Genomic DNA, 20,540 nt, shown 5'->3' on the forward strand with positions numbered 1-20,540 from the left:
TACTTCATCTCTTGTAACATAACCCATCCGCAAGATTGACATGCATGAAAATAACAGACAAATTAAAGACACAGATTGATGATTGATTGTTCTAATAAAATCTTTTTATTTGATATTAATTATGTAGGCTAATATTTCTTTCATTCTCCATCTGTCTCAAGGTCTGCCTGTCCAATCAATCTCTGAGGAACATCAAATATAACAAGATCAAGCAAATGAAACGGAAATGAGAAAATCAGTCAGGAAGACAAAAAGACATTGATTTTAATAGCTTTAGCTCACTTCATAATTCATTTGAAGAATAAATACTTGTCATCTTTCTAAACTTATCAACCACATAAAACCCTTTTTATTTAATAATATCACTTAGATTTCCAGCATGAGAATGTGGAAAGGTGTTCACTTCTGGTATACACAAAAAATGTTTTACTGTATTTAGTACAGTTCTTAAGACAATAAGTGCTTTGCTGCATTATGGGTAAAAGGAATTGCGGAAAAACAAGCAACAATTTAAGACATACATTATTTCCTTATACCTACTTACACAGCAACAGGCATGAGTGTTAAAGAAAATTTATTGGAAGAGAGGGAAGCTTCCAAAGCCAGAATGGAAAAAAGGCTGAATTTATCCAAGAGAAATACTACCCTATGAGAAAGGCATGTCACTTCCTGTTGTCTGATTCATGCCACAGCTGGCATCTGTCTAATAACAGCATCAACAATCATCTGAAAATACCCTGTGATTTGCATTCACATAGTAGAAGTAGGCAGTCTTCAGCATTGGAGTGCAGACATATTGCAACAACCTCGCTAAAGCCCATAGTGTCATCTGCAGTCGGTCCACACTTTCCATTTACAAGCCAATAATTCTGCATTAAGGATTATCATATCCTTCTGATGGATGTTTTGCCACAGTGAAATATGAGTGAGAATTGTGCAAAAAAAAAAGATTTTTTTATATGTGCAGGGGTATAATAACATTGATTTGCTGATGTTTTAATGAATTATTCATAGTGTTTTTTATGAGTACTGCACTTACATGGTGGCCTAAGTCAGATTTTTGAAAAGCTAAATAAAATAGGTTTAAAGCTTCTAAACAAAATATGAAGAATTTAATCAATAAGGTTAGTTAGGTCCTTCATTGCCCCCATCTTTTACGAATCAATGTTAGCTCTAACACAAACTGGGAAAAGTAGTTGTGAGTGTAAGGTCTTTTTCAGTATTTTGCATTAATTTTTAGCTTCATTTTTTGTGTGTATTTCTTTAGTCATTGATTTTTGCTGTTTTTGCATTTTGATAAGTTATTCTGTGATCTGGTCAGTAGGGAGAGTTTGTTGCTCCTTAAATAATCTGTAACAGGCCTGGTGATTTCAGGCTGCTACACTGATGGATTCACACCAAACAGTTCCTTCAATAAACTTTGTGAAAACTGGAAAAGTGCTCAACACTCAATCAGAGTCTATGCTATGGCAACAAACACAATAAAGTTTGTGCGCTTCAAACTTCTTGGAACAGTAGGACTGAAGTAGGACCTCTCATAACGTCAATAGAAAACATGAATTCAGTGTTTTATTCACAACAGCACCAGTATGAGAGCACCAATTTATAATGTGCAAAAGGACAGAGAGGAAAAGCTAGACCTTTTGTACTACTGTACAGCTTATAGTAGGGTGACTAGACATCCCAGGGACAGTCTTCATTTTAAGAGACCTGTCCCTAGCTTGTGCCGTCTCATGACATGTCCCGGATTTTTACAATGAATTTTTAAAAAGACCTTGTTCTTGTTTTACTACAGACTGATAAAAAGTTTCCCCTGACAAACTTCAAAGTAATCTGCTGTCAAAAAAATCACAAATGTTCACTGTTTTGCCAAGTTCTCATTAGACGGCATTTGCCGGTATTTGGCCAGTCTCACAAACACATATCCGACAGATAAAAATACTATCGGCCAAAAGGTCCAGCTGAAAAATATGCCAATTAGCAGATAATGAAATAGTGAATAATTACATATATTGCAAGAATCCTTTAATAAAAACTCTAAGTAATTTTACTATGACCTACTTTCTGTGTAGTGCTGGGGTTGTTTTTCTATGTAGGCAGTACATGGCAACTTAGGTGTGTGAATATTCATGAGATCAACGTGGATGGCGTCACACTAAGCCTAGCTCTGGTAAAGTTTAGAGGTACTGAAAACTAAACATGGAAACTTTGGCCAGGACACTCTTGATTAAGAGATTTTCAATCTCAATAAGGTTTACTTGTTAAATAAAGGTAAAATAAATCAGTGGTATGAAAGGACTCTAAATTGGGCACTACTGCCGGTAATAAAGAGCCTGAAACAAAGGTAGCAGCATTAACACTGAAGCAGCGACCAGGACAAGGACATATCTAGGACAAGTCTAGTTGTAGTGGACTTCGATGAGTGGGTAAATCTATCTGTGACTATTTCTCAGATGAAGTGGAACTGTATTCAACACAGAATCAATTTGTGTAGAGCTGCATGGACATGGGGCTGATGGCGAGGGCTCTATCTCACTTTCATGAAGCTGGGTGTTCATGCTCGCGGCATCCTGGCTAATCAGAAGCCACAGTGTGGGAAGAGCCAGGAAGACTTTACTGAACCATTCACAGTGCACGCTTTTGTCATTGTTAAGGACTACTCCATATATACCACAATGGTTGGATTTACTGTTTTAACAGCAGTTACAGTTATATCTAACCTGACACACCAGATGGATGAAAACCTCCCATAGACTGTGTTTGGGAAAGCGCAGAGCCTTTGAAAAAAACTTGTAGGGTGATTGGATGAACATTCTTTCTGTCACACCTTTACAGGCCAATCAGAGCAACAAACACGTGACGCCGTAGGTGTGCGCAGCTACCGAGGAGTAAACTTCTTGAAAAGAAAATCACTCAATGCTGTTCTTTGTTCTTCTTTTAACAAAGAAATGTCGTAAATTTCTGATAAAACTGACGCTATAGCAGCATCCATGCTAATCTCTTCCACCATAATTGCACCGGCCTCTTGTTGCTGCTTGCTTACGTTACAACTCCACCGCACCCCAAAGTACTTGCTCTTACTCCTGATTGGTCCTCTTGCTGTCTTATAGGGCCTAATCTGTTCAGATGGGAGCTTTGTAAGATGAATTTGCCAGTGAGAAATGGAACAGGCGAATCCATCTGCTTTGTTATATCATCATGAGGACTAATATGGGAAAACTGATGGTAAGACTCAATTATTATTTGTAATACAGAGTTTTAATGTGGTTTATAGTTAACAGAACACTGGTTAGTTATTTGCTTGGATGATTTGTTGGTGATTTCAATAGTGGATGGTGTTTGGCTGTTGTAAGCTACAAAGTTATGGTAGCAACTAATGTGCAGAGTAACTTATAGCTATATAGCTTTCATCGTGTTTGTTTGAACAAAGAATTGCCTTTTTGGTTATTTCCTCGGTTTAGTCATGAGTAATGTGCCTAACAGGCTGTATTAACAGGAGAACAATGGTTTACTGTCAGCTCGGTTTCTACTGTCTCGGCCTTGGGTCAGGTTTGGAAACTGGAAGCTATATCACAGGGTTTCTGTTTTAAATGTTTTACTGCTGTTAAATGCAGGTTATTGGTCACAGATAGCTACCTAAACCAAAAGTCTGGTAGTTGTTCTGAATGACCGAAATTCTTGAGGGCTAACTGTCATTTTGGCCAGAGACAAAAAAAGTGTAGTGGAAACTCCTGTTTTCTCTGTAGCACTTAAGTGCCTATTAAAATAAGTTTAGTGCTAACGCTAAGGCATTTCCTCTAAGTAGTCTAATGTTCCTTCAAAATAAAAGTCAACTTGCATTTGCCTCTTAAATGGTTTTGGTGGGAAAATGAAACAACAGGAAGTGTTTGGTTTTCAGTAGCAATAACTAGAAAATAACCCAAAGGAAAGGAAAGGAAAGCAAAGGAAAATAGTCGAATAAAATATAAATTAAAGTAAAATAAAAATTCCTGGATCGGGAACCTTTGGGGAGAGGAAAAATACAGAAGTTAAGTGAACTGAAACAAGAGGCAGAACAGAAGAGTTATAGGTGAACAGTTATGTATCAGAGTTATGTTCATGTTTGATGTGGTTACTGGCTCTTTAGTTATAGTATTTCTATTTTTGATGAGCTGTTAACCTAATACAGTCTCAGAATAAGGCTACAAGCTGTGTCTGATGCCTTCGACAAAACTTTTCAAATACATTAAACTTTAAGTGACCACATTTGGTATCATCATGGCAATATTTAGTGGTTTTTATCCACCGAACTGGAAATGTCCCCAGTTTCTATTTCAGAAATCTGGTCACCCCAGCTTATAGCAGCAAAGAAAGCTTACCCTGCTTACTGAATGGTCAAAAGCTGCCATGACATTGTACAGCTTTTTTCAAGGGCATAAATTTTAAGCTAACAGCAATGTTAGTGATCTGACATTAATGTTAAACTAGTCAAATTTCCAGTAAGGTGTGGTGACTTAGTTTTTCATTCCCCATCAAATAATCAAATATGATTTATTAACTTAAATGTGGTCTTTAATCTCTCAGGTTTTTCAGCATTCATTGGCCTGTTAGGTTGCTGGACATTTTAAAATAAGTGAAAATACCATAAATTGTCAGATTCCCAACATTTATAGATCTGAAAAAACATGGAGCACAGGTGGAAAATAAACTTAGAACAAAAAGTAAGGAAATCTGTGTTTGTTTTTATTTCCCTTTTAAATGGTGCCTTATTTGTAAGGACCATGCATTTGTGGGATGAGCAGCAGAGCTAAGTATGTGGGTTGTGCACATTAAAAATAAGCCAAATCTTCTATGCCAATGACAAACAGCTTTTCCTGTCAGTGATTCGTGTTTAGGGTTGGTTGGTGGATTAGATGATTGAAGTCTGAAGAAACAAGGTGTATTGGCTGTTCAACAATCTATTCATTAACAAAAAAGGAGCCTCAGAAGCATGTGGAAGAACAATACAAAGCCACAACAGGCTGGCGCCTCCTCCTCATGCTGGTCACCAGCCTGGTGACATGCTGCTGGGGAATGGGTCCTATTCGTCAACCAGCATTTGTCACAAGTCAGCCAACGTAGTTGTGTTGGTCACTCTGGCACCAACAGCACGCCCAAGCTGATCCCACAAGTGTTCAGTGGGTTTGAGGTCAGGACTGCTGGCAGGCCATTCCATCCTCTCCACTCCCAAATTCTGGAGGTAGTCTCTGATAAACCCAGCTCTGTGGGGAGGAATGCTGTCATCTTGAAGGACAGAGTTTGGTCGCAGACTATGGAGATATAGGATTGACAGAGAAGATTTGGCAAATTTTTCATGTGCACAGCTCACATACTAAGCTCTGCTGCTCATCCCACAAATGCATGTTCCTTACAATTGTGGCACCATTTAAAAGAGAAATAAACACACTTTCCAGTGGTACAAGATTCATTGGCAAGAAGCAACAAAAAAATACTCTACCAAACACAAATTTACTCACTTTTTTTGCTAAGTCTATTTGGTGATAAAGGTTTTGGGGTTTATGTGGATTAAATTATCCTAGCCTAAGTTCAAATTTGCAACTCTGTATTATCCACTCAGCAGAAAAACTTACTAAAGCTTTTTATTTGGGCTTTCTCAAAGTTTCATTTTCTATAATTAAAGAGAAATATAGATCTAAATCAAACTTTCTGTGTACACCCAAATGTTGCAAGTTTAAACTCTTCCCTTTATTTCTGATTTATTAAAGCAAACTTTTCCATTTTTATATGGCCTCATCATAAATGCCACTTTAGTAGTGGTTTAATAAAAGTGCTGTAAACACATATTTAATCAAGCCCATTTGCTAATTAAAGGGAATAACAATATAAATCCCTTTTAATTATTTGAGAACCAAGGACCACCCGGGTTGTTTGTTATTCTGGTTTCTCTGAAACTGAAACTGAAATGTGGTAAACAGACATGGTATTGTTAGTATAATGAACTGAAACAAATGCAGATATTCATACAGAAGCAAATGGTCTACAAAGGATATAAAGACACATGATGTCCTTATACTGTACATGCTCACATACACTGCAGTTTATACTGAACCATCTGACAGGGAGTATTTGGTCCTCTCAGTACAGACAATGATGCTACTTGTTCTCTCCTCTCAGCTGAGGCTCGATCACAAAAAATGTCTAATTTTGGAAAGAAATCGCATTTTTCATAGCGAATCCTATTGACATATCTACAAAGAAGAGATGCATTTAGTTACTAGGGACATCATTGATAGAGGACAGATATTTTTTCTAAAAAAAGAAACTTTTTTGTTCCTTTAAATAAGGATCCTCAAATCACCGATGGCATATGAAAAGAAATCAATCAGTGGGTAATCAGTGGGTAAAGATCAGTCTCTTTTACAGTACAAACATCAAAAATCAGTCCGAAGGAGCACCACCTCTCTGTGCCTCTGTTGAACACCCTCTCCAGCACACAGTGGGGCAGAATTCAAACTAGAATTCAAACATGTCATTCTGCTTCTTCGCAAGCTTGGCCACCTCCTGCCGGATAGCCTGCACCAGTGCAGAGGTGGAGAGGCTGCTCAGGGGCATGCTGTCTATGTCCTTCACCACCTGCTGCATGCTTTGCTTGGACGCTGTGCTAGGGGCAGCAGGCGGTGGCTCCAGTGCCGGGCTATACTCCAGGGGCAGCCTGGTGGGGCTCCCCTGTGGATATCGAGGATGAGGAAAAGCCTCTACATATCCAGGCAGGGGCAACTGGAAAACAAAAGAGGCAGAAATTAAGTTAAAAAGTAATTTATAAAGTAGTTTTATTATTTACTACCCACAGAAAAGGTATGGCTGCAAATTATATAATCTGAAGGATACTGTGTATGAGACAGGCTCTTGTGTCACTATGTAAGAGGTCTTGTTACGGCACTACTTTAACAAGATTTCAAAGGATGATCAAATTAACAGAAAGAGTAATGAGTGTGGAGAGCTACTGTATAAGCATGTAAAACTAAATGGGTTCTGTTCAAACTACGTTTGAACTCTTTAATGAACTACTTTTGAATGCTGGTGCAAAACAAAATATGTATAGGTGTCAGGTGTCACAACATAATGGAAAAAGGAAAGAATAGGTGTTCTTTTAGTAAATGTGCTCAACTACCCCGCTGTTTTGTTGTGTCCACTCAACGGCAGCCATAAATTCAGATCAGCAAATGGTTTCTAAATGACACTGGTTCTGCAAAAAGACACTGTGTGAAACAGGCAAACAGACAAGCAAACAGAGAACATCCCATACAAACAAGGTGAGTACTGTGGGGGAGGGGAGGGAGGGTCACATGGGTAACAACAGATGTGACAAGACAAATGGAACCCATCTTATTTTACTGAAAGAAAGAGGAGAAAGTAGGTGGATGCTTAATGAGGCCTGTTCAAGGGTAGATAAGGACACTGGCACGATATAACTCTGAGAATGAATGTCAGAGTCACTGGAAGATGCTCTGCAGAAGATGTTAGAGACAGAGTGGCATTTACATTACATTACACTCATATTCAACTACAAATCTTCCCAATCAGTGGATCTGAGCGCTATCTCTTTCATTACATCTCAACTCTTTGTCCTCAGCTTTATGGCTGTAGACACCCTGAGAGAGGAGAAAGCCTATGGAAAATATGGAGTGAAGATGTCACACTCTACATCAATTAACTTTTCTTTAATTGGTTAAAAACTGTATTGTCTATCAAGGGCCCTATTGTATGCATCTTGGAACGCAGCACAGGTGTCCATCCTGTAGTCCTCCTGTGGCAGGTGTCATTTCTGCACCCAGCACTCACTTTGTTTTAACCAGCAAATGAGCCTGTGCAACCATAAGTGTTTGTCTTAAAATAAGGAGCAGTGAGGCACAAAACTGGCATATTTCTATCTTGATCATGATTAAAATGACTGCGCCTCAAACAACCTAAAACCTAGTCTGAAGTCTAAGCATGTAACACTATGCATTCCTGGTATTTAGAGGATCTGTTAGATGACACTCATCCAACAAGTGAGCTTGTGTCAAATATACAGGTTGCTTGCCTTCTCCCTGGTTTTATATCAGTGATTTTTTATGCTTTCCAAATTAGTTTAGGATGGAACAGAGGGCTAACAGACAGGGCTGTTTGTTTCCAGACTCCCTTGTGTGTTTACTTAATTTTGCATGTAATACACTTAGACACACACAGAAACACAAGAAGATGTGCACAGACTCATAACGTCATGCAGCAGGGAGTTGGGTTTATAATAAAACTTATTCGTAAAGATAAGTGCCACTAATTACTTATCCCACAGCTAGCAGAACAGATCATCCAGTGCCTGTTATGCAGGCATACAACAAAAGATTCCAGCAGATAAAAGAGTAATTCAGTGTTTGCAACCCACCTTTATTTCATTCTGTCTGAGCTTATCTGTGTGCCGTGAGACTTTGATGTAAATATTTTTTTCTGTGTTTTCTTACTGGCTGAAAAGTATTTCTTATTGACATGTTTAGACTGCTAAGTTCCTGCAGTCTTCCTCAGGAGAGTCATGTGATGTTGCCGTGAGGGGTCTTATCAGCTGATCTTATGCAGATTTCGGGCATGGCCACCCTGTCTTGATTGACACGATGGCCACGCCCTCAGCTGTCCAGCAGCTTCTTGAGGACAGCATCCTAACAATTAAGCCCCCTTATCCCTGTGCATGGTCTTTTGGGCCTCAATGGCTTCCTACACAGCAAAAGCTGGAATGTTGAAATGTCAGTGTAAACATTTTGGAGTTGATTTTAAGCCACAAAGAGTAACTTTAACTCCATTCTGAGTTAAATGGCCTTCAGCCATGCAGTCAATTCAAGTCTTTGCTCTCTGGACAAAAAGCACTGACATTTTCCCACATAAAAAACTCCAACAGTTACTGGTAAACTCCAAGGACAAAATAAACAAAGGCACTAAATCTGATGTCACTAATGCAATATCTTGCATTTCATTTGAGAAAACATACATAGGAGAAACAGAAAGACCTTTTGACACATGTAAAAAGGAACAACAGCGAGAATGTGAATAGAGAAACATCTGGAATGTGCACACGATCCATCAAAGAAAATAAGCAAACGGGAATACTAAAAGGGAAAATCACATCACGTCAGAGAGCAACAGGTTCTACCGATGGATCAAGGAAATCATCGAGATTCAGAAATGGGCCAATAGGACTAGGAATGAGGGGGCTACATGTTGCCCCACAACTGGGATACTGTCCTAAAGAAGCTGCCAGACAGCAGGGGGTGTGGTCGTCCTGTCAATCAATAAGGGGCAACCAAACCTGAGTAAGATCAGCTGATACAACACTTGAGACAGAAACACGTTGACGTAACACAAAACTATGCTCATCTGTAAGATAACTAAAAAAAAACCTTAGCTTGGGAATAAAACAGAAAGTTATTTGGATTATTTTGTAGTTATTGAGGTTATGCTTTTTGCACATAATGAAGATATGCCCACCAAATCTTTTTTGGTCTTTTCTGATAGTGCTGGTAATTAAACTTAAATCCTCTATCAATGCATTTCATAGTTTTCCATGTGCTCATGGGCACAATAAAAGAAGAGAAGTTCAAAGAGCCAGCCTGAGTTTGGCCTATTTGAGAATAGAAAATACAATTTTGTAAATCTTGCCATCTTGAAAAAAAACTTATATTGTGAATGAAATCTTGCAATCATACCAAGTAAATATCAACATGCCAGCCAGAATGCACTATCAAAAGGACTGTGTGCTGAAATTCTACCTGATTTAATTCATGCCATGCCTAAAAACACCTATTTTTAGTCAAGCAAATTTAACCTAACCTCTCTGCACTCTGCACACATGTACCCCAGCAAGAATAGCTTTTAAAAAGATAGCAAAATAGAGATGGACACATACCAAATCACTTTGCACCACTCACTGTAGATCAGCCCTATAGTTTTTAAATGATAAAGTTTATACCGTTCCTTTTTTTATTTCAGGACAGCCTGCCCCTGAATTTTTTCAGTTATTCAAACTCATACCCTCATGCTTAAAAATAGCCCTGTCAAAGTGAGGGGTATCAGAAGGCAGGACAAGATGGGTTTGAAAAATCTTCCAAATTAACGTAAAATCTGATGCTATAATCATACTTTAAGATTTATTAATCTATATCAAATGTTATTAGACAGACCCAAAGTATCAACTAAAGAGCATAGAAAAACATTTGAGCAGAAAAGAGTATGAGACTACATCATAATGTACACAAAAATCAGCAGTCTTATGATATAAACCTCAGAACCATCGCCCTCTCACCAGGGATGAATTTTCTTTAGTATTAACTACACTGTTCCCAAATTGGCTGACCTTAAATTCACCCCAAAATTTAACTGCATAGCTGGCATGAAGGGGGGGGTTAGTCTACTTTTGTTCAAGTATGCATCTTTCAGGATTTTTGTGCATGAGTGAAAAGCCATAAGTTTCTGTAAGAGACTGGAATGAAAATTCTATCTCAGTGAGCCTGACTGTTCAACATTTTATCATTAGTAAAGTAAAACTAAATTAAAAGCTTCCATTTCAAGTTTTTTGTTGCCTAAATAAAGATGTTACTTTGCAAAATATTTCAAAACAGCCAAATAGAACATGAAACTTTGTCAAAGTTGATGGTCTAACTAATTAGACAAAACCTGCTGCACTGGGACGCTGTAAAAGTGGAAGTGTCCTACTTTTAAACATCTGTTTTAAATAGGACTATGTGCCTTGAAAGCAAGCAAAGTGAACGTCCTTACAGAGTCTGCCCACTGTGGTGGCACATCCTCAGGCTCTGGTGGATAGGACATCCAGGAGGGACTGTGGTAGGAGGTGGGTGGGGTGGAGACAAAGTATTCTGAGTAGCCGGGCCTGCTGGCTGGGATGGCGTAGACGGCTGTTATTGGGTTTCCTACAGAGAAAGGAAAGGGAGAGGCTGACACTCAGTGATAAATGTAATTCACCGGGTGATTGAATTAAATAACTCCAAGAGTTTTATTTTGTCAGAGTATAAAAATGTCATCAGCATTGCTGACATATTTTTATGTCAGCACTGAAGCAAAGCAAATAACTTGTTTCTCTTGAAATGCAAAGTCATGATGTCTTCATTTGTTACCTGAGTAGTTGGACACAGGCTGCTCTGCAGTGATGGATGGGAGTGCTGCTCTGGTCGTTGGCCCATACGGGTTGTTGTCGTGTTGACTCTGCATTTCAGTGACAGATTTCTCCGAGCTCCTTCCCTTAGGCCCCAAGTCAGAAGTGGAACTGTTGAATAGAGATGGGAAAGAAATAAGAATAACAACATTGAAATACTTAGTCAGTACCACTAGATGGCAGTGACATCCCATGTAAGAGAGTGAGCACCTTATTAACATTCTCCCCGTCTTTCAATGCACTAGTTCAATATTCAAATTTATACAAGGCCTAACATCACCCTGGCCACAGCACATTACCTAGTGAATATCTAGTCCCCTGAATATGAATGTGAATGCCAACAAATGCCAACTATCTGATGGACTTTGTGATTCTCCACACAGTCTGTTTATGTCTGTGACTTATTTGGCCTTACCGCCTTAAGGATGTTCCAGGAGGAGGACCAGTGCGAGGCGGTAAAGGGGGAGGAGAACTCATGGCCATCTCAGGGAGCTGGGTAAAGTGAAAGGCCTTTCACAGACAGAGAAAGGCATCTAAGGTTATATAATCACTAAAACGGTACTTCAGAGAGAGCTAATGATCTCATCTTACCGGTTTAGGCAGGCTGCACTGATACACGTCTGAGCCATAAGATGGTACCCACTGCAGGCCACCCCGTCCACTTGTCATTGTACCAGGCGCACTGGTCACCACCTCTGCATAGGGCAGGGGAGGTGGTCCGGGGCTGTAGTGGTCTGGAGGCGGGTGGTGGTGGTGATGGGAGTGTCGCCCGGATGTGGACTGCCCCCCTGAAGCTAGGCTGAATGCCTCCTCCAGCAGCAGGTGCATCTGCTGTCTGACTTCATCAATGGACGGCTGTGAGCTCAGAGTGGAAGTCTCTGAGTGGCCTTTCAAGCCCCGGCCGTACATGTACCCCCGAGGACCCATCAGACGGTCTACATTCGTCTCCTCGATTAACTCAGGCTCGGTCTAGAACAGAGAACAGTACAAGAAAACCTCTGTGAACCAAGTTTCAGCATAGATTTTCCAAGTTATATTTGCTGATATAAAAGTCTTATAACAATATCAAAACAGAATGTGACTCATAACTTTCACAGTATTATCAATCATTTTAATTACCATTTTTTTACATGTTGTTTTCAGTTGCAATTGGATCAGAGTTATTCTCATAATCACATGTAATAACTGTTGTAGAGTGTCAATCACTCTACAACAGAAGCGCTCTATCTGATTGATGGTGGTATCTTGCTCTTAAAAAGGAAAAATAAAAACTATTTTGTTTGGATAATGGATAACAGTTCTGGATATATTAAGAGAAGGACAACAAGGAGTGGTTCTCCTTCAGATACAACTGAAGGTAAGCATGTGATAACGTAAATAAAATAAAATAAAATTTACACATTAGTTCTCTGGAGGGAGAAAAAGGGATTCTTGTAAATGATGATGCAAAGATAAGATACAAATGTTCTCCTGTTGGTAGACATCAGGATTCACGTCATTGACATCAGGTCAGGGTGTCAAACTAGAAGACAATATAAGAAAAATCCTGACATGCTAATCTTGTTGAGTCGTGGTCGTGGGCCATCTTGGATGCTTCGTTAATTATGACACTACAAGACTGTTTATCGATCCAGATGCTCTAAATCGGGCCGGGGTTTTGACTGAGCTGCAACGTTGCAGTCGGATCTAAATTTGGCTGAATTTGTGTCATCTGAGTTGTCCTTGAGACTAGTTAAAAACAGATCTTTGATGACTAAAACTGACTAAAAGCTAGTTTAGTTTTTATCAAGATGACTAAAACAAGACTACAATGTAATTTAGTTTCTATAAGAAATTCAGAATCCATGATATTTCTCCACTTACAATGGCAGCCAATAACAATGGCTGTCACTAGTGGAGCAATTAGCTCAGGTATAGCTATGTTATAGTATAGCATAGAAGTTTTATCAAAACTGGATCATGTTTCTCTTCGAAATAAAGAGGAAATGCAAAACTGAATGCTTTTCCTGACTGAAAAGACGCTTGTGTTACAGGAGGAGGGGTTAGCTATAGTTTTAGTGGGTATATACAATGGCTGCTGGTGGAGTGATTTGCTTGGACGTAGAAACATCAGCAGTTTTGTCAGAACAGGTCCATATTTCTTTATAAAATAAAAGCGAAGGGCTACACTGAAAGCCTTTCATGATGAAAAAGATGTCTTTTCTCTTCCGACCTGCATCAGCATGAGTTTGCGATTGTCACAGGTGGGGTCTGCTGGTGTATACAATGGCTGCTGCTGTGGTAGCCTTTAGCTCAGAGCTGTAGTATTTATTAAAATAAGAGTGATAAGCCACACTAAAAGCTTGTCTTGACATTGGCAAAGCTCTATCATTCACACACTACAGTAGCATTAGCCAGGAGTACATAGCTGTGCATTTCTATAACCTCATTTTTTCTCATCAATCTGATTGGCCCGTATAGAAAGTGACAAAGTTTGTCCAATCAGCTTCTGAGAATTTTTTTTGAAAAGTCCTGCCCTTCAACAAATGACTGCAACGAATGCTTTCTGTCTGCTTCAAATCTGAATAGAGCCAGGCCCAGGAAGTGAAAGCAAAGACTACAGAGACATGGTTTGATGAGTTCAGTGAGGAACAACTTGACTGGCCTGCAAAAAGCCCTGATCTCAGCCCCATTAAGAACATTTGGGATGAACTGCAACAGAGATTGTGAGCTGGGCCCTCTCGTCCAACATCAGTACCTGACCTCAAAAATGCTCCACAGAATGAATTGGCACAAATTCCCACAAAAACAGTCCAAAGTCTCATGGAAAGTCTTTCAAGAAGAATCAAAGTTGTAATAGTTTCAAAAATCTGTGAATCCTTCTGCATGTATTCATTCTCTTTGGGACCAGTCTGTCTCTGTGAGAGTGTGCCAGCAAATGGTTTGCTAATGATGAAGCCAGCCATGCCATAGTTTGTCAGTGTCAGAGCATTTTCAGAATATGATTTTTGAAATAGAGTGTAAGGAGATGTTTTATGTATCATGCTAAAGTAAGTGGCACCATTTTTAAAGTTCCTTTCCATTGATGGGGATGTCATGCAGTATGTAGCCATGCAGAACTGAAGTGCTTGTGTTTCTGAGTTTGCAGAGATGAACTCAAAGATTTATTGGAAACTCCTGCATGCCTGGAAGACCATTTTTTGTGCTCAAGTGTGCAAAAATAAGCAAATATAGTTACAAAACAGGGGATCTGTCCTGCATGATAGAACAGACAAGTAGTGAGAATGAGGGAAGAGGGGGTGGACAGATTGTCAAATGTTTGAGTTAGTGACTGAAAGCTCATTAATCCCTCATTGTTTAATTTAAACTCCATCATTATATCAAACTAGGGCACAATTTTCAGTCAAGAGCCCAAATTTCACTGTGTGCTGAGGCCTTGTGTGGCTGGATTTGTAGACACCCCAGGAGGCATGCTCTGATTTACACCTGGATTAAAATATTAGAAAAAGTGTGCCGTCTGCTTATCGAGTAAGCAGGATATCAACAGACACCCTGAGGATGCTAGAAAGTTACAAGTTCAATAATGTCTCCTGTCATTCTCTCTGTTGGTTGTTGACAAGATGCAGGCTGAGTTTGAAGGAGCTGTTTAATGTTTTTTTCTGAGTTTTGGAGACATGTCAGTGGGAAGGCTTTGAAATAGCAGCGTTACTGCTTGGTCACAGTAGGTTCAGCAGCACAAGCATTCAGTTTGTTTCAGTGAGTGATATGCTCGACTTTATACACTTCAAACAAGAGTCTAGTATTATCTGTATTATCTTTTCTAATCAACACCATCTCTGATATTTTTAACCATCCAGTCTCCCCTGCATAACCATCGCCAAATCATCCTAATAATTTTCATGCTGCCTCACTCCATCATTTTTGTCCATATCTGAAAGTCCCTTCATCTTCTCATAGCCTCTGCTCTCTCTCCAAGCCTCTGTTTCCTATCTATCCAGCTCTTATATTCAGTGATAAATTAACACGAGTTGAGCCTGCCCTACTTCCTGTGCGAATTGAAGGTAGCCACAGGAGACCTGGTGTGGTGCACCTCATAAATCAGGCCCCCTGAAACATGGACTTGCATCTGCAGCAATGGGGCCTGCAGCTACACTAGTCCCATTATAATCACCAGGGCTGGGAATTCAGAAAAAATGACCATGTACTCTGTAATGGCTACTTTATTTTACTTTCTACTGAAATGAACATTTGGCAAAAGTATGCACTAACACAGAATATATAAAATCATAGTCTCACAGGTGTCATCCACTGATTTCTGAAGGGGCACGATGAAGCCAATGGAAGTTGCATATTGTAAAGTACTTCTTCGTTACTTCATTAAACTGACATGCCAGATAGACTGTTTCACATATGCACTGCATTGGACATATAGTATGTCGCATCCATCTGAGTAACCCCATAGATGATGTTTTGGAGGGGCTGAACCTTTCAAAAAATAAAAAGAAAAGAAGAAAAGCTGGACAGTGATCTGTCTGTCATGTTCAATACAAACCAATTAAAGAAACGAAATATATGATGCAGTGCACCGTAAGACCAGTCAGTCTTCTATGATAGAACACATTGTTTATTTGAAGTCAACAGCACTCAGTCATTCTTAGTATTTTTCTGTCATTGTACTCAAATTATTTGACAATCCTCCATGAACATGGATCATCCGCTTAATATCTCCCTAAATGACCAAAGAAACAACGGTGGTGGACGGCTCCTATCCCTGCACTGCAGGACGGAAAGATTTAGAAAATCTTTTACACCATCAGCAATTAGACTTTATAATTCCACCATAAACAGACAATTGAATCGACTAGGGCTGGAGGTTCTGCCTTGTGTGCAAATCAACTACAATTCACAAAAAGTTAAGTGTTTTTATTTCTATAGAAATTTACAATGTTTGGACTTTTTAACTCTCTTCTGGTGCTAGGTGGTTTGGCATTTTGCTCATGGCAGCATCGTGATTTCCCACCCTATGTATGGAAACAAACTGTAAAGATGCTGTGTTTATCTTAACTTTGACTATCAATGGTAGCAATTGTGGCGTTTGTTTTTACATCTCTGTTTCCCAGTGTGCCAGCACACCAACACCACAGCTAAATAAGCCTGCTTTTTCCTGCTCTGACTGGTCAAAGTGGCTGGCAGGTCAACAGCAGTTCAGAGAAATGTTTCTATCACTGCTCATATATTTTAGAAAAGGACAGCTCTGAATGAAAAACACCCTCTAGGATTGGTCAGCTCTATTACTCGTGGAAGCTCACTAGCTAGCATTCTGGCTTCATGACAGAAAGAGTTGTACACAGAGCCATAATGGAACAATAAAAGAGTCCAGGCACAGAGCAGAAAGCCTGAGACATACCACATATCAAGAAGACAGGAGCGTATAAATCTTTACTCTTAATTATGAATGAACCACTTTTTCTTCTTTCAGCTTTCTGCAGCACTCTCTAAACCAACCTGGGTAGGAGAATAAATCTGATTTTTAACTCAGTGAGAGAAATTTTCTAGAGGGACAATAGGGTACAGATGTAGCACTGGCATGCTCAGATAAGATAACTTAGATAAGTCTCTTTCTCTCATTAGGGCCCGAGCACTGACCGGTGCAAGGACCCTTTTCAAACTGAAGGAATTATTAGGACCCGAGCACTGAGGGTGCAAGAGCCCTATTGTATCTATGGGTGTTATTTTTTCAGAAATTTGCAACCTGTTTTCTGGGCCTTAACATGCCCCAAAACTCACCAAATGTTCCCCAAATTGGTTCCCAGTGGAAATAGCCATCTGGTGGTGGAATTTTACAAGTGCATAACACAGGGCCCCAAAAGTGAGCTAGGGAACTGGGTAAGACCTACAGGCATGAAAATAGGGACACATCATGACTAGAAAAAAAAAAAAAGTCTCTTAGGGCCATCCTCTAAAATGTACAGTAAACACACTATAAACAGTGAAAGGTCAAATTTGGGTGTTTTTCACTGATGACACTTTGCATATTTACACAAACTCCCCCGTCCCCCAAGGGGCCTCATCTGATTGACTCCAGAATTTGTTGCTTAAAACTAGACAACCTGGAGCCCTAAAGTCGACAGGTCTCAATCAGGCTTGTACATCCAGATACTGCAATTCTAATCCATCCTTCTTTGCAAAACTGCTCCAGCTCGGTCAGATTGCTGGGAGATCGGGCATGAACAATCCTTTTCAAGTCCAGCCAGAAATTCTCTGTTGGATTGAGGTCTGGGTTTTGGCTCGGTCACTCCAGAACATTCATCTTGTTGTCTGAAACCATTTCTGTGTTACCACAGATACATTTTTTAGTAAAAAGCACTTTCAAAGTGCTGTTCATAAAGTTAAAATAATGAAAATAAACACTTGATAATAATAACATTTAAAAATCTAAAAATTACTAAAACTAAAGAAATAATGATGCAACTAACTTGATGAATTTTTTAAATCAATTAACAGCACTACTTTTTACTTTTACTTCCTACATTTGGACACAAATATCTGTACTTTCTACTCCTTACATTGTCAAAACAGGCTCATTACTTGTTTCAATCTACACAGATGACAGAAGCGTGGACATAGCTCATTCTGAAGCCGATGAACGTCCATTTATAACTCTGCACCGCTGTGACTGTTTCCTGTCTGTCAGTTCATTTCAGGCTGACATAACAGGTACAGTACTCTTCTGGTTTGTTTTTCAACGTAACAGCATGCTCAGTTTGTCTCTGTGGTGAGACAAGCTGCATTTTCACACAATGCTTTTGTTCTGAAATATTCCCAGGATACTTCTTGGTTGTTGCAATAACTTGCAAAGTCGCATAGCTTTATTTCTCTGTATCTGTGCTTACTGTTCATTTCTGTTCTATATAAATTTAAAAACATTTGATTATGGGAGATATCAACTTATATGTGATCTCCTTCTTGTTCTCTGTCTCCATTTCTGCCGTTTCCTCTCATGCAGCTAAGTTCTGCCTCTGTACATGTCAGTTTTAGTGTAAAAACTGAATGCCTACAAACCTGTAACTACCTCTGTACACAAGTAAGACAAATAGCCTGTAAAATTAAAAAATGAGGAATATTTGATATGGAGAGTACCAAAGCTGTTAAAAATGAACTTTTTAACCATTTTCAGAATTAACAAGAGTTATTGTGTATCATTGCTAGTAAAAAATGTAATTTTTTTTTTATTTTTGCACTTAAGTACATTTCATAGCCTGTAGTTTTCTACTTTTTCTACTTTTAATTTACTGAGAAAAATAGTTGAATCAGTACTTCTTCTTTTACCAGAGTATTTTCTCAAACAAGAATCAGCTCTACTACTTAAGGACAGAACGTGAGTACTTTTGCCACCTCTTCCCCAAATAAGACCTTCAAATAACCTCTTCTCTGAGTTGCTTGGAATGTTATTTTATTTTCATGGTGTAATGGTAGCCAGGAATACTGATTAAATAGTGACTGGAAGCTTCCAAACACAGTTGTCTTTATACTACAATCACTTGAGACACATTCACTGCACTCAGGTGATCTCCATTTCAGTAACTGTTAGACTACTAGCACCAACAAGCTGGACCTCTGCTGAATCAAGTCAGTCACATTAAATGGGGTGAGTATTTATGCAATTACTTATTTGACATTACATAATTTTATTTAATTGGTATTTCTTTGTTGGAATCTGTTTTCACTTTGACATTAATGAGGGTTCTTGTTATTTTTTGTCACAAGGATCATGATTGATTCATGAAATAAATATAAGAGTTAAACATCTAAGGGGGTAAATACTTTTTATAGGCACCATATATAGCTACACATAGTGCAACATTATTAGTAAACTCTAAGTACATTCCTGGAGAAGACTTCTCCTTAATGGTAAATATAATGTAAGTTGCTCTTGTTTAATGAGACTCACATCATAGCCACTGTTGCGGATGCCTCTTCTGGGTCTCTCCCTCATAACAAGCAAGTCCATCTCTGTTCCTCCAGGACTGGGACTGCTCAGACTCTGTCTGCTGCGATAGGCTGTCTGCCCCACCTGGGATTGCCTGCCAAAAAGAGTAAAGAATCTTGTTAGCACTAATCAGACCTGGGATAAATTTAAACATCAAACTACTTTCAGATCAGGTCTGTTGCTTTCATTCATGCTTGCAGAGTGTCTGCACTGCAAGGTCGGGCTGTCAAAATGCCACTATTTCAAACTTGGATATCATACAAGTTAAAGGTAGACTGTATTGATACTTGTTTTGTTACATGGCAAAACCAAAAGAAGACCTATACACCCAACATTTCCTAAAACCATCATAAACTTGAAAAGAGTTTACTATAATGAAAGGTCAATACTACTGGAAATAGGCTATGCTTAAAAAGTGTATGAGTGTGGTTCTGATTCATTCCTCTCCTAAGCCCTTGTCTTGTGAAAAAGATGCAGTATTTTTTTTTCAACCTTGCATTTTTCCAAAAACAATGTTTCATTAAACAGACATAGTTACTGCAATATGCAGAACAAATAGATACAGCATGTTCTGATACCTCATCATGTAAAAAAGCTGAATCAGCAGATTACATAATAACATTGCCTGGTATGATGGTGTCCTTTAAGTGGTACACAGGAAAAGCATTGCTAATAACCCATCCAGTACAACAAATTTATTTACAATCAAAAGGAAGAGATTCATATCAGCATTTGGTTGGTGTGACCGATCGACCTCACAACAGTAACGCTGCAAACTGCCGTTAGAAACCTTATCTTACTCATCATGGTGGGATATAAAAATAGCAAGTCCATCCAACCCTTCACTAAGTCACCACAGAAGCCAAAATTCAAATGTCGCTTTCCGCTCTAAATGCATCCAGTCTGATGTTTATCTCATGTGGAAAAGGCTGGTTCCCCCTTGACCTGAGTCTGTCATAATGTAAGATTCAGAAAACAGCACAGTGAATGGCAGACACTGCCAATCCTCATGCTAAAAGTCTTGGAAGCTGAGAACTAAAACTGATCAGATAGTATATACTGGATGGACAAGAGATATGGCTGTCAATGATTGAGTCAGCTGTTTGAATATTGCCGCTATCTGTTATTGTTAAATATCAGAAATGTGCAGTGAAGGTCACTCCGCTAACTGCTCTCTAATTTCCACCTTTCCTCCACATACATGCATAACTTTGTAACAGTTTTGCACCATTAAGTCTGACACAGAGAGAGTCTGGAGTCTTCACTTACTTCTCTATAAACTACTTAAATGTCAAAAGTAATATTCTGATTTATATAATAATTAGCTCAATGGTATCAAAATGGTTGGACTCGTGGTTCAGAAACTCTGTAATCAAAATCTGTTTGATTCTTAGA

General features: G+C 39.0%; 1 protein-coding gene across 1 annotated transcript in view; it reads right to left on the reverse strand.

Moving 5' to 3' along the window:
- Positions 1–5,768: 5,768 nt before the first annotated feature.
- Positions 5,769–20,540, reverse strand: part of kiaa1549lb (KIAA1549-like b) — a 140,591-nt gene continuing 125,819 nt past the window's right edge. Inside the window, exons 17-22 of the mRNA XM_041792076.1 lie at positions 19,107–19,239; positions 11,768–12,145; positions 11,592–11,686; positions 11,139–11,287; positions 10,783–10,934; positions 5,769–6,756 (exon numbers count right to left, since the gene is read on the reverse strand). Coding sequence (XP_041648010.1) covers positions 6,493–6,756; positions 10,783–10,934; positions 11,139–11,287; positions 11,592–11,686; positions 11,768–12,145; positions 19,107–19,239 — 1,171 coding nt within the window. The 3' untranslated portion in view covers positions 5,769–6,492. The remainder of the gene's footprint in view (positions 6,757–10,782; positions 10,935–11,138; positions 11,288–11,591; positions 11,687–11,767; positions 12,146–19,106; positions 19,240–20,540) is intronic.

This window comes from Cheilinus undulatus, linkage group 1 (genome assembly GCF_018320785.1).
Source record: "Cheilinus undulatus linkage group 1, ASM1832078v1, whole genome shotgun sequence".
In the NCBI taxonomy this organism is placed as follows: Eukaryota; Metazoa; Chordata; class Actinopteri; order Labriformes; family Labridae; genus Cheilinus; species Cheilinus undulatus.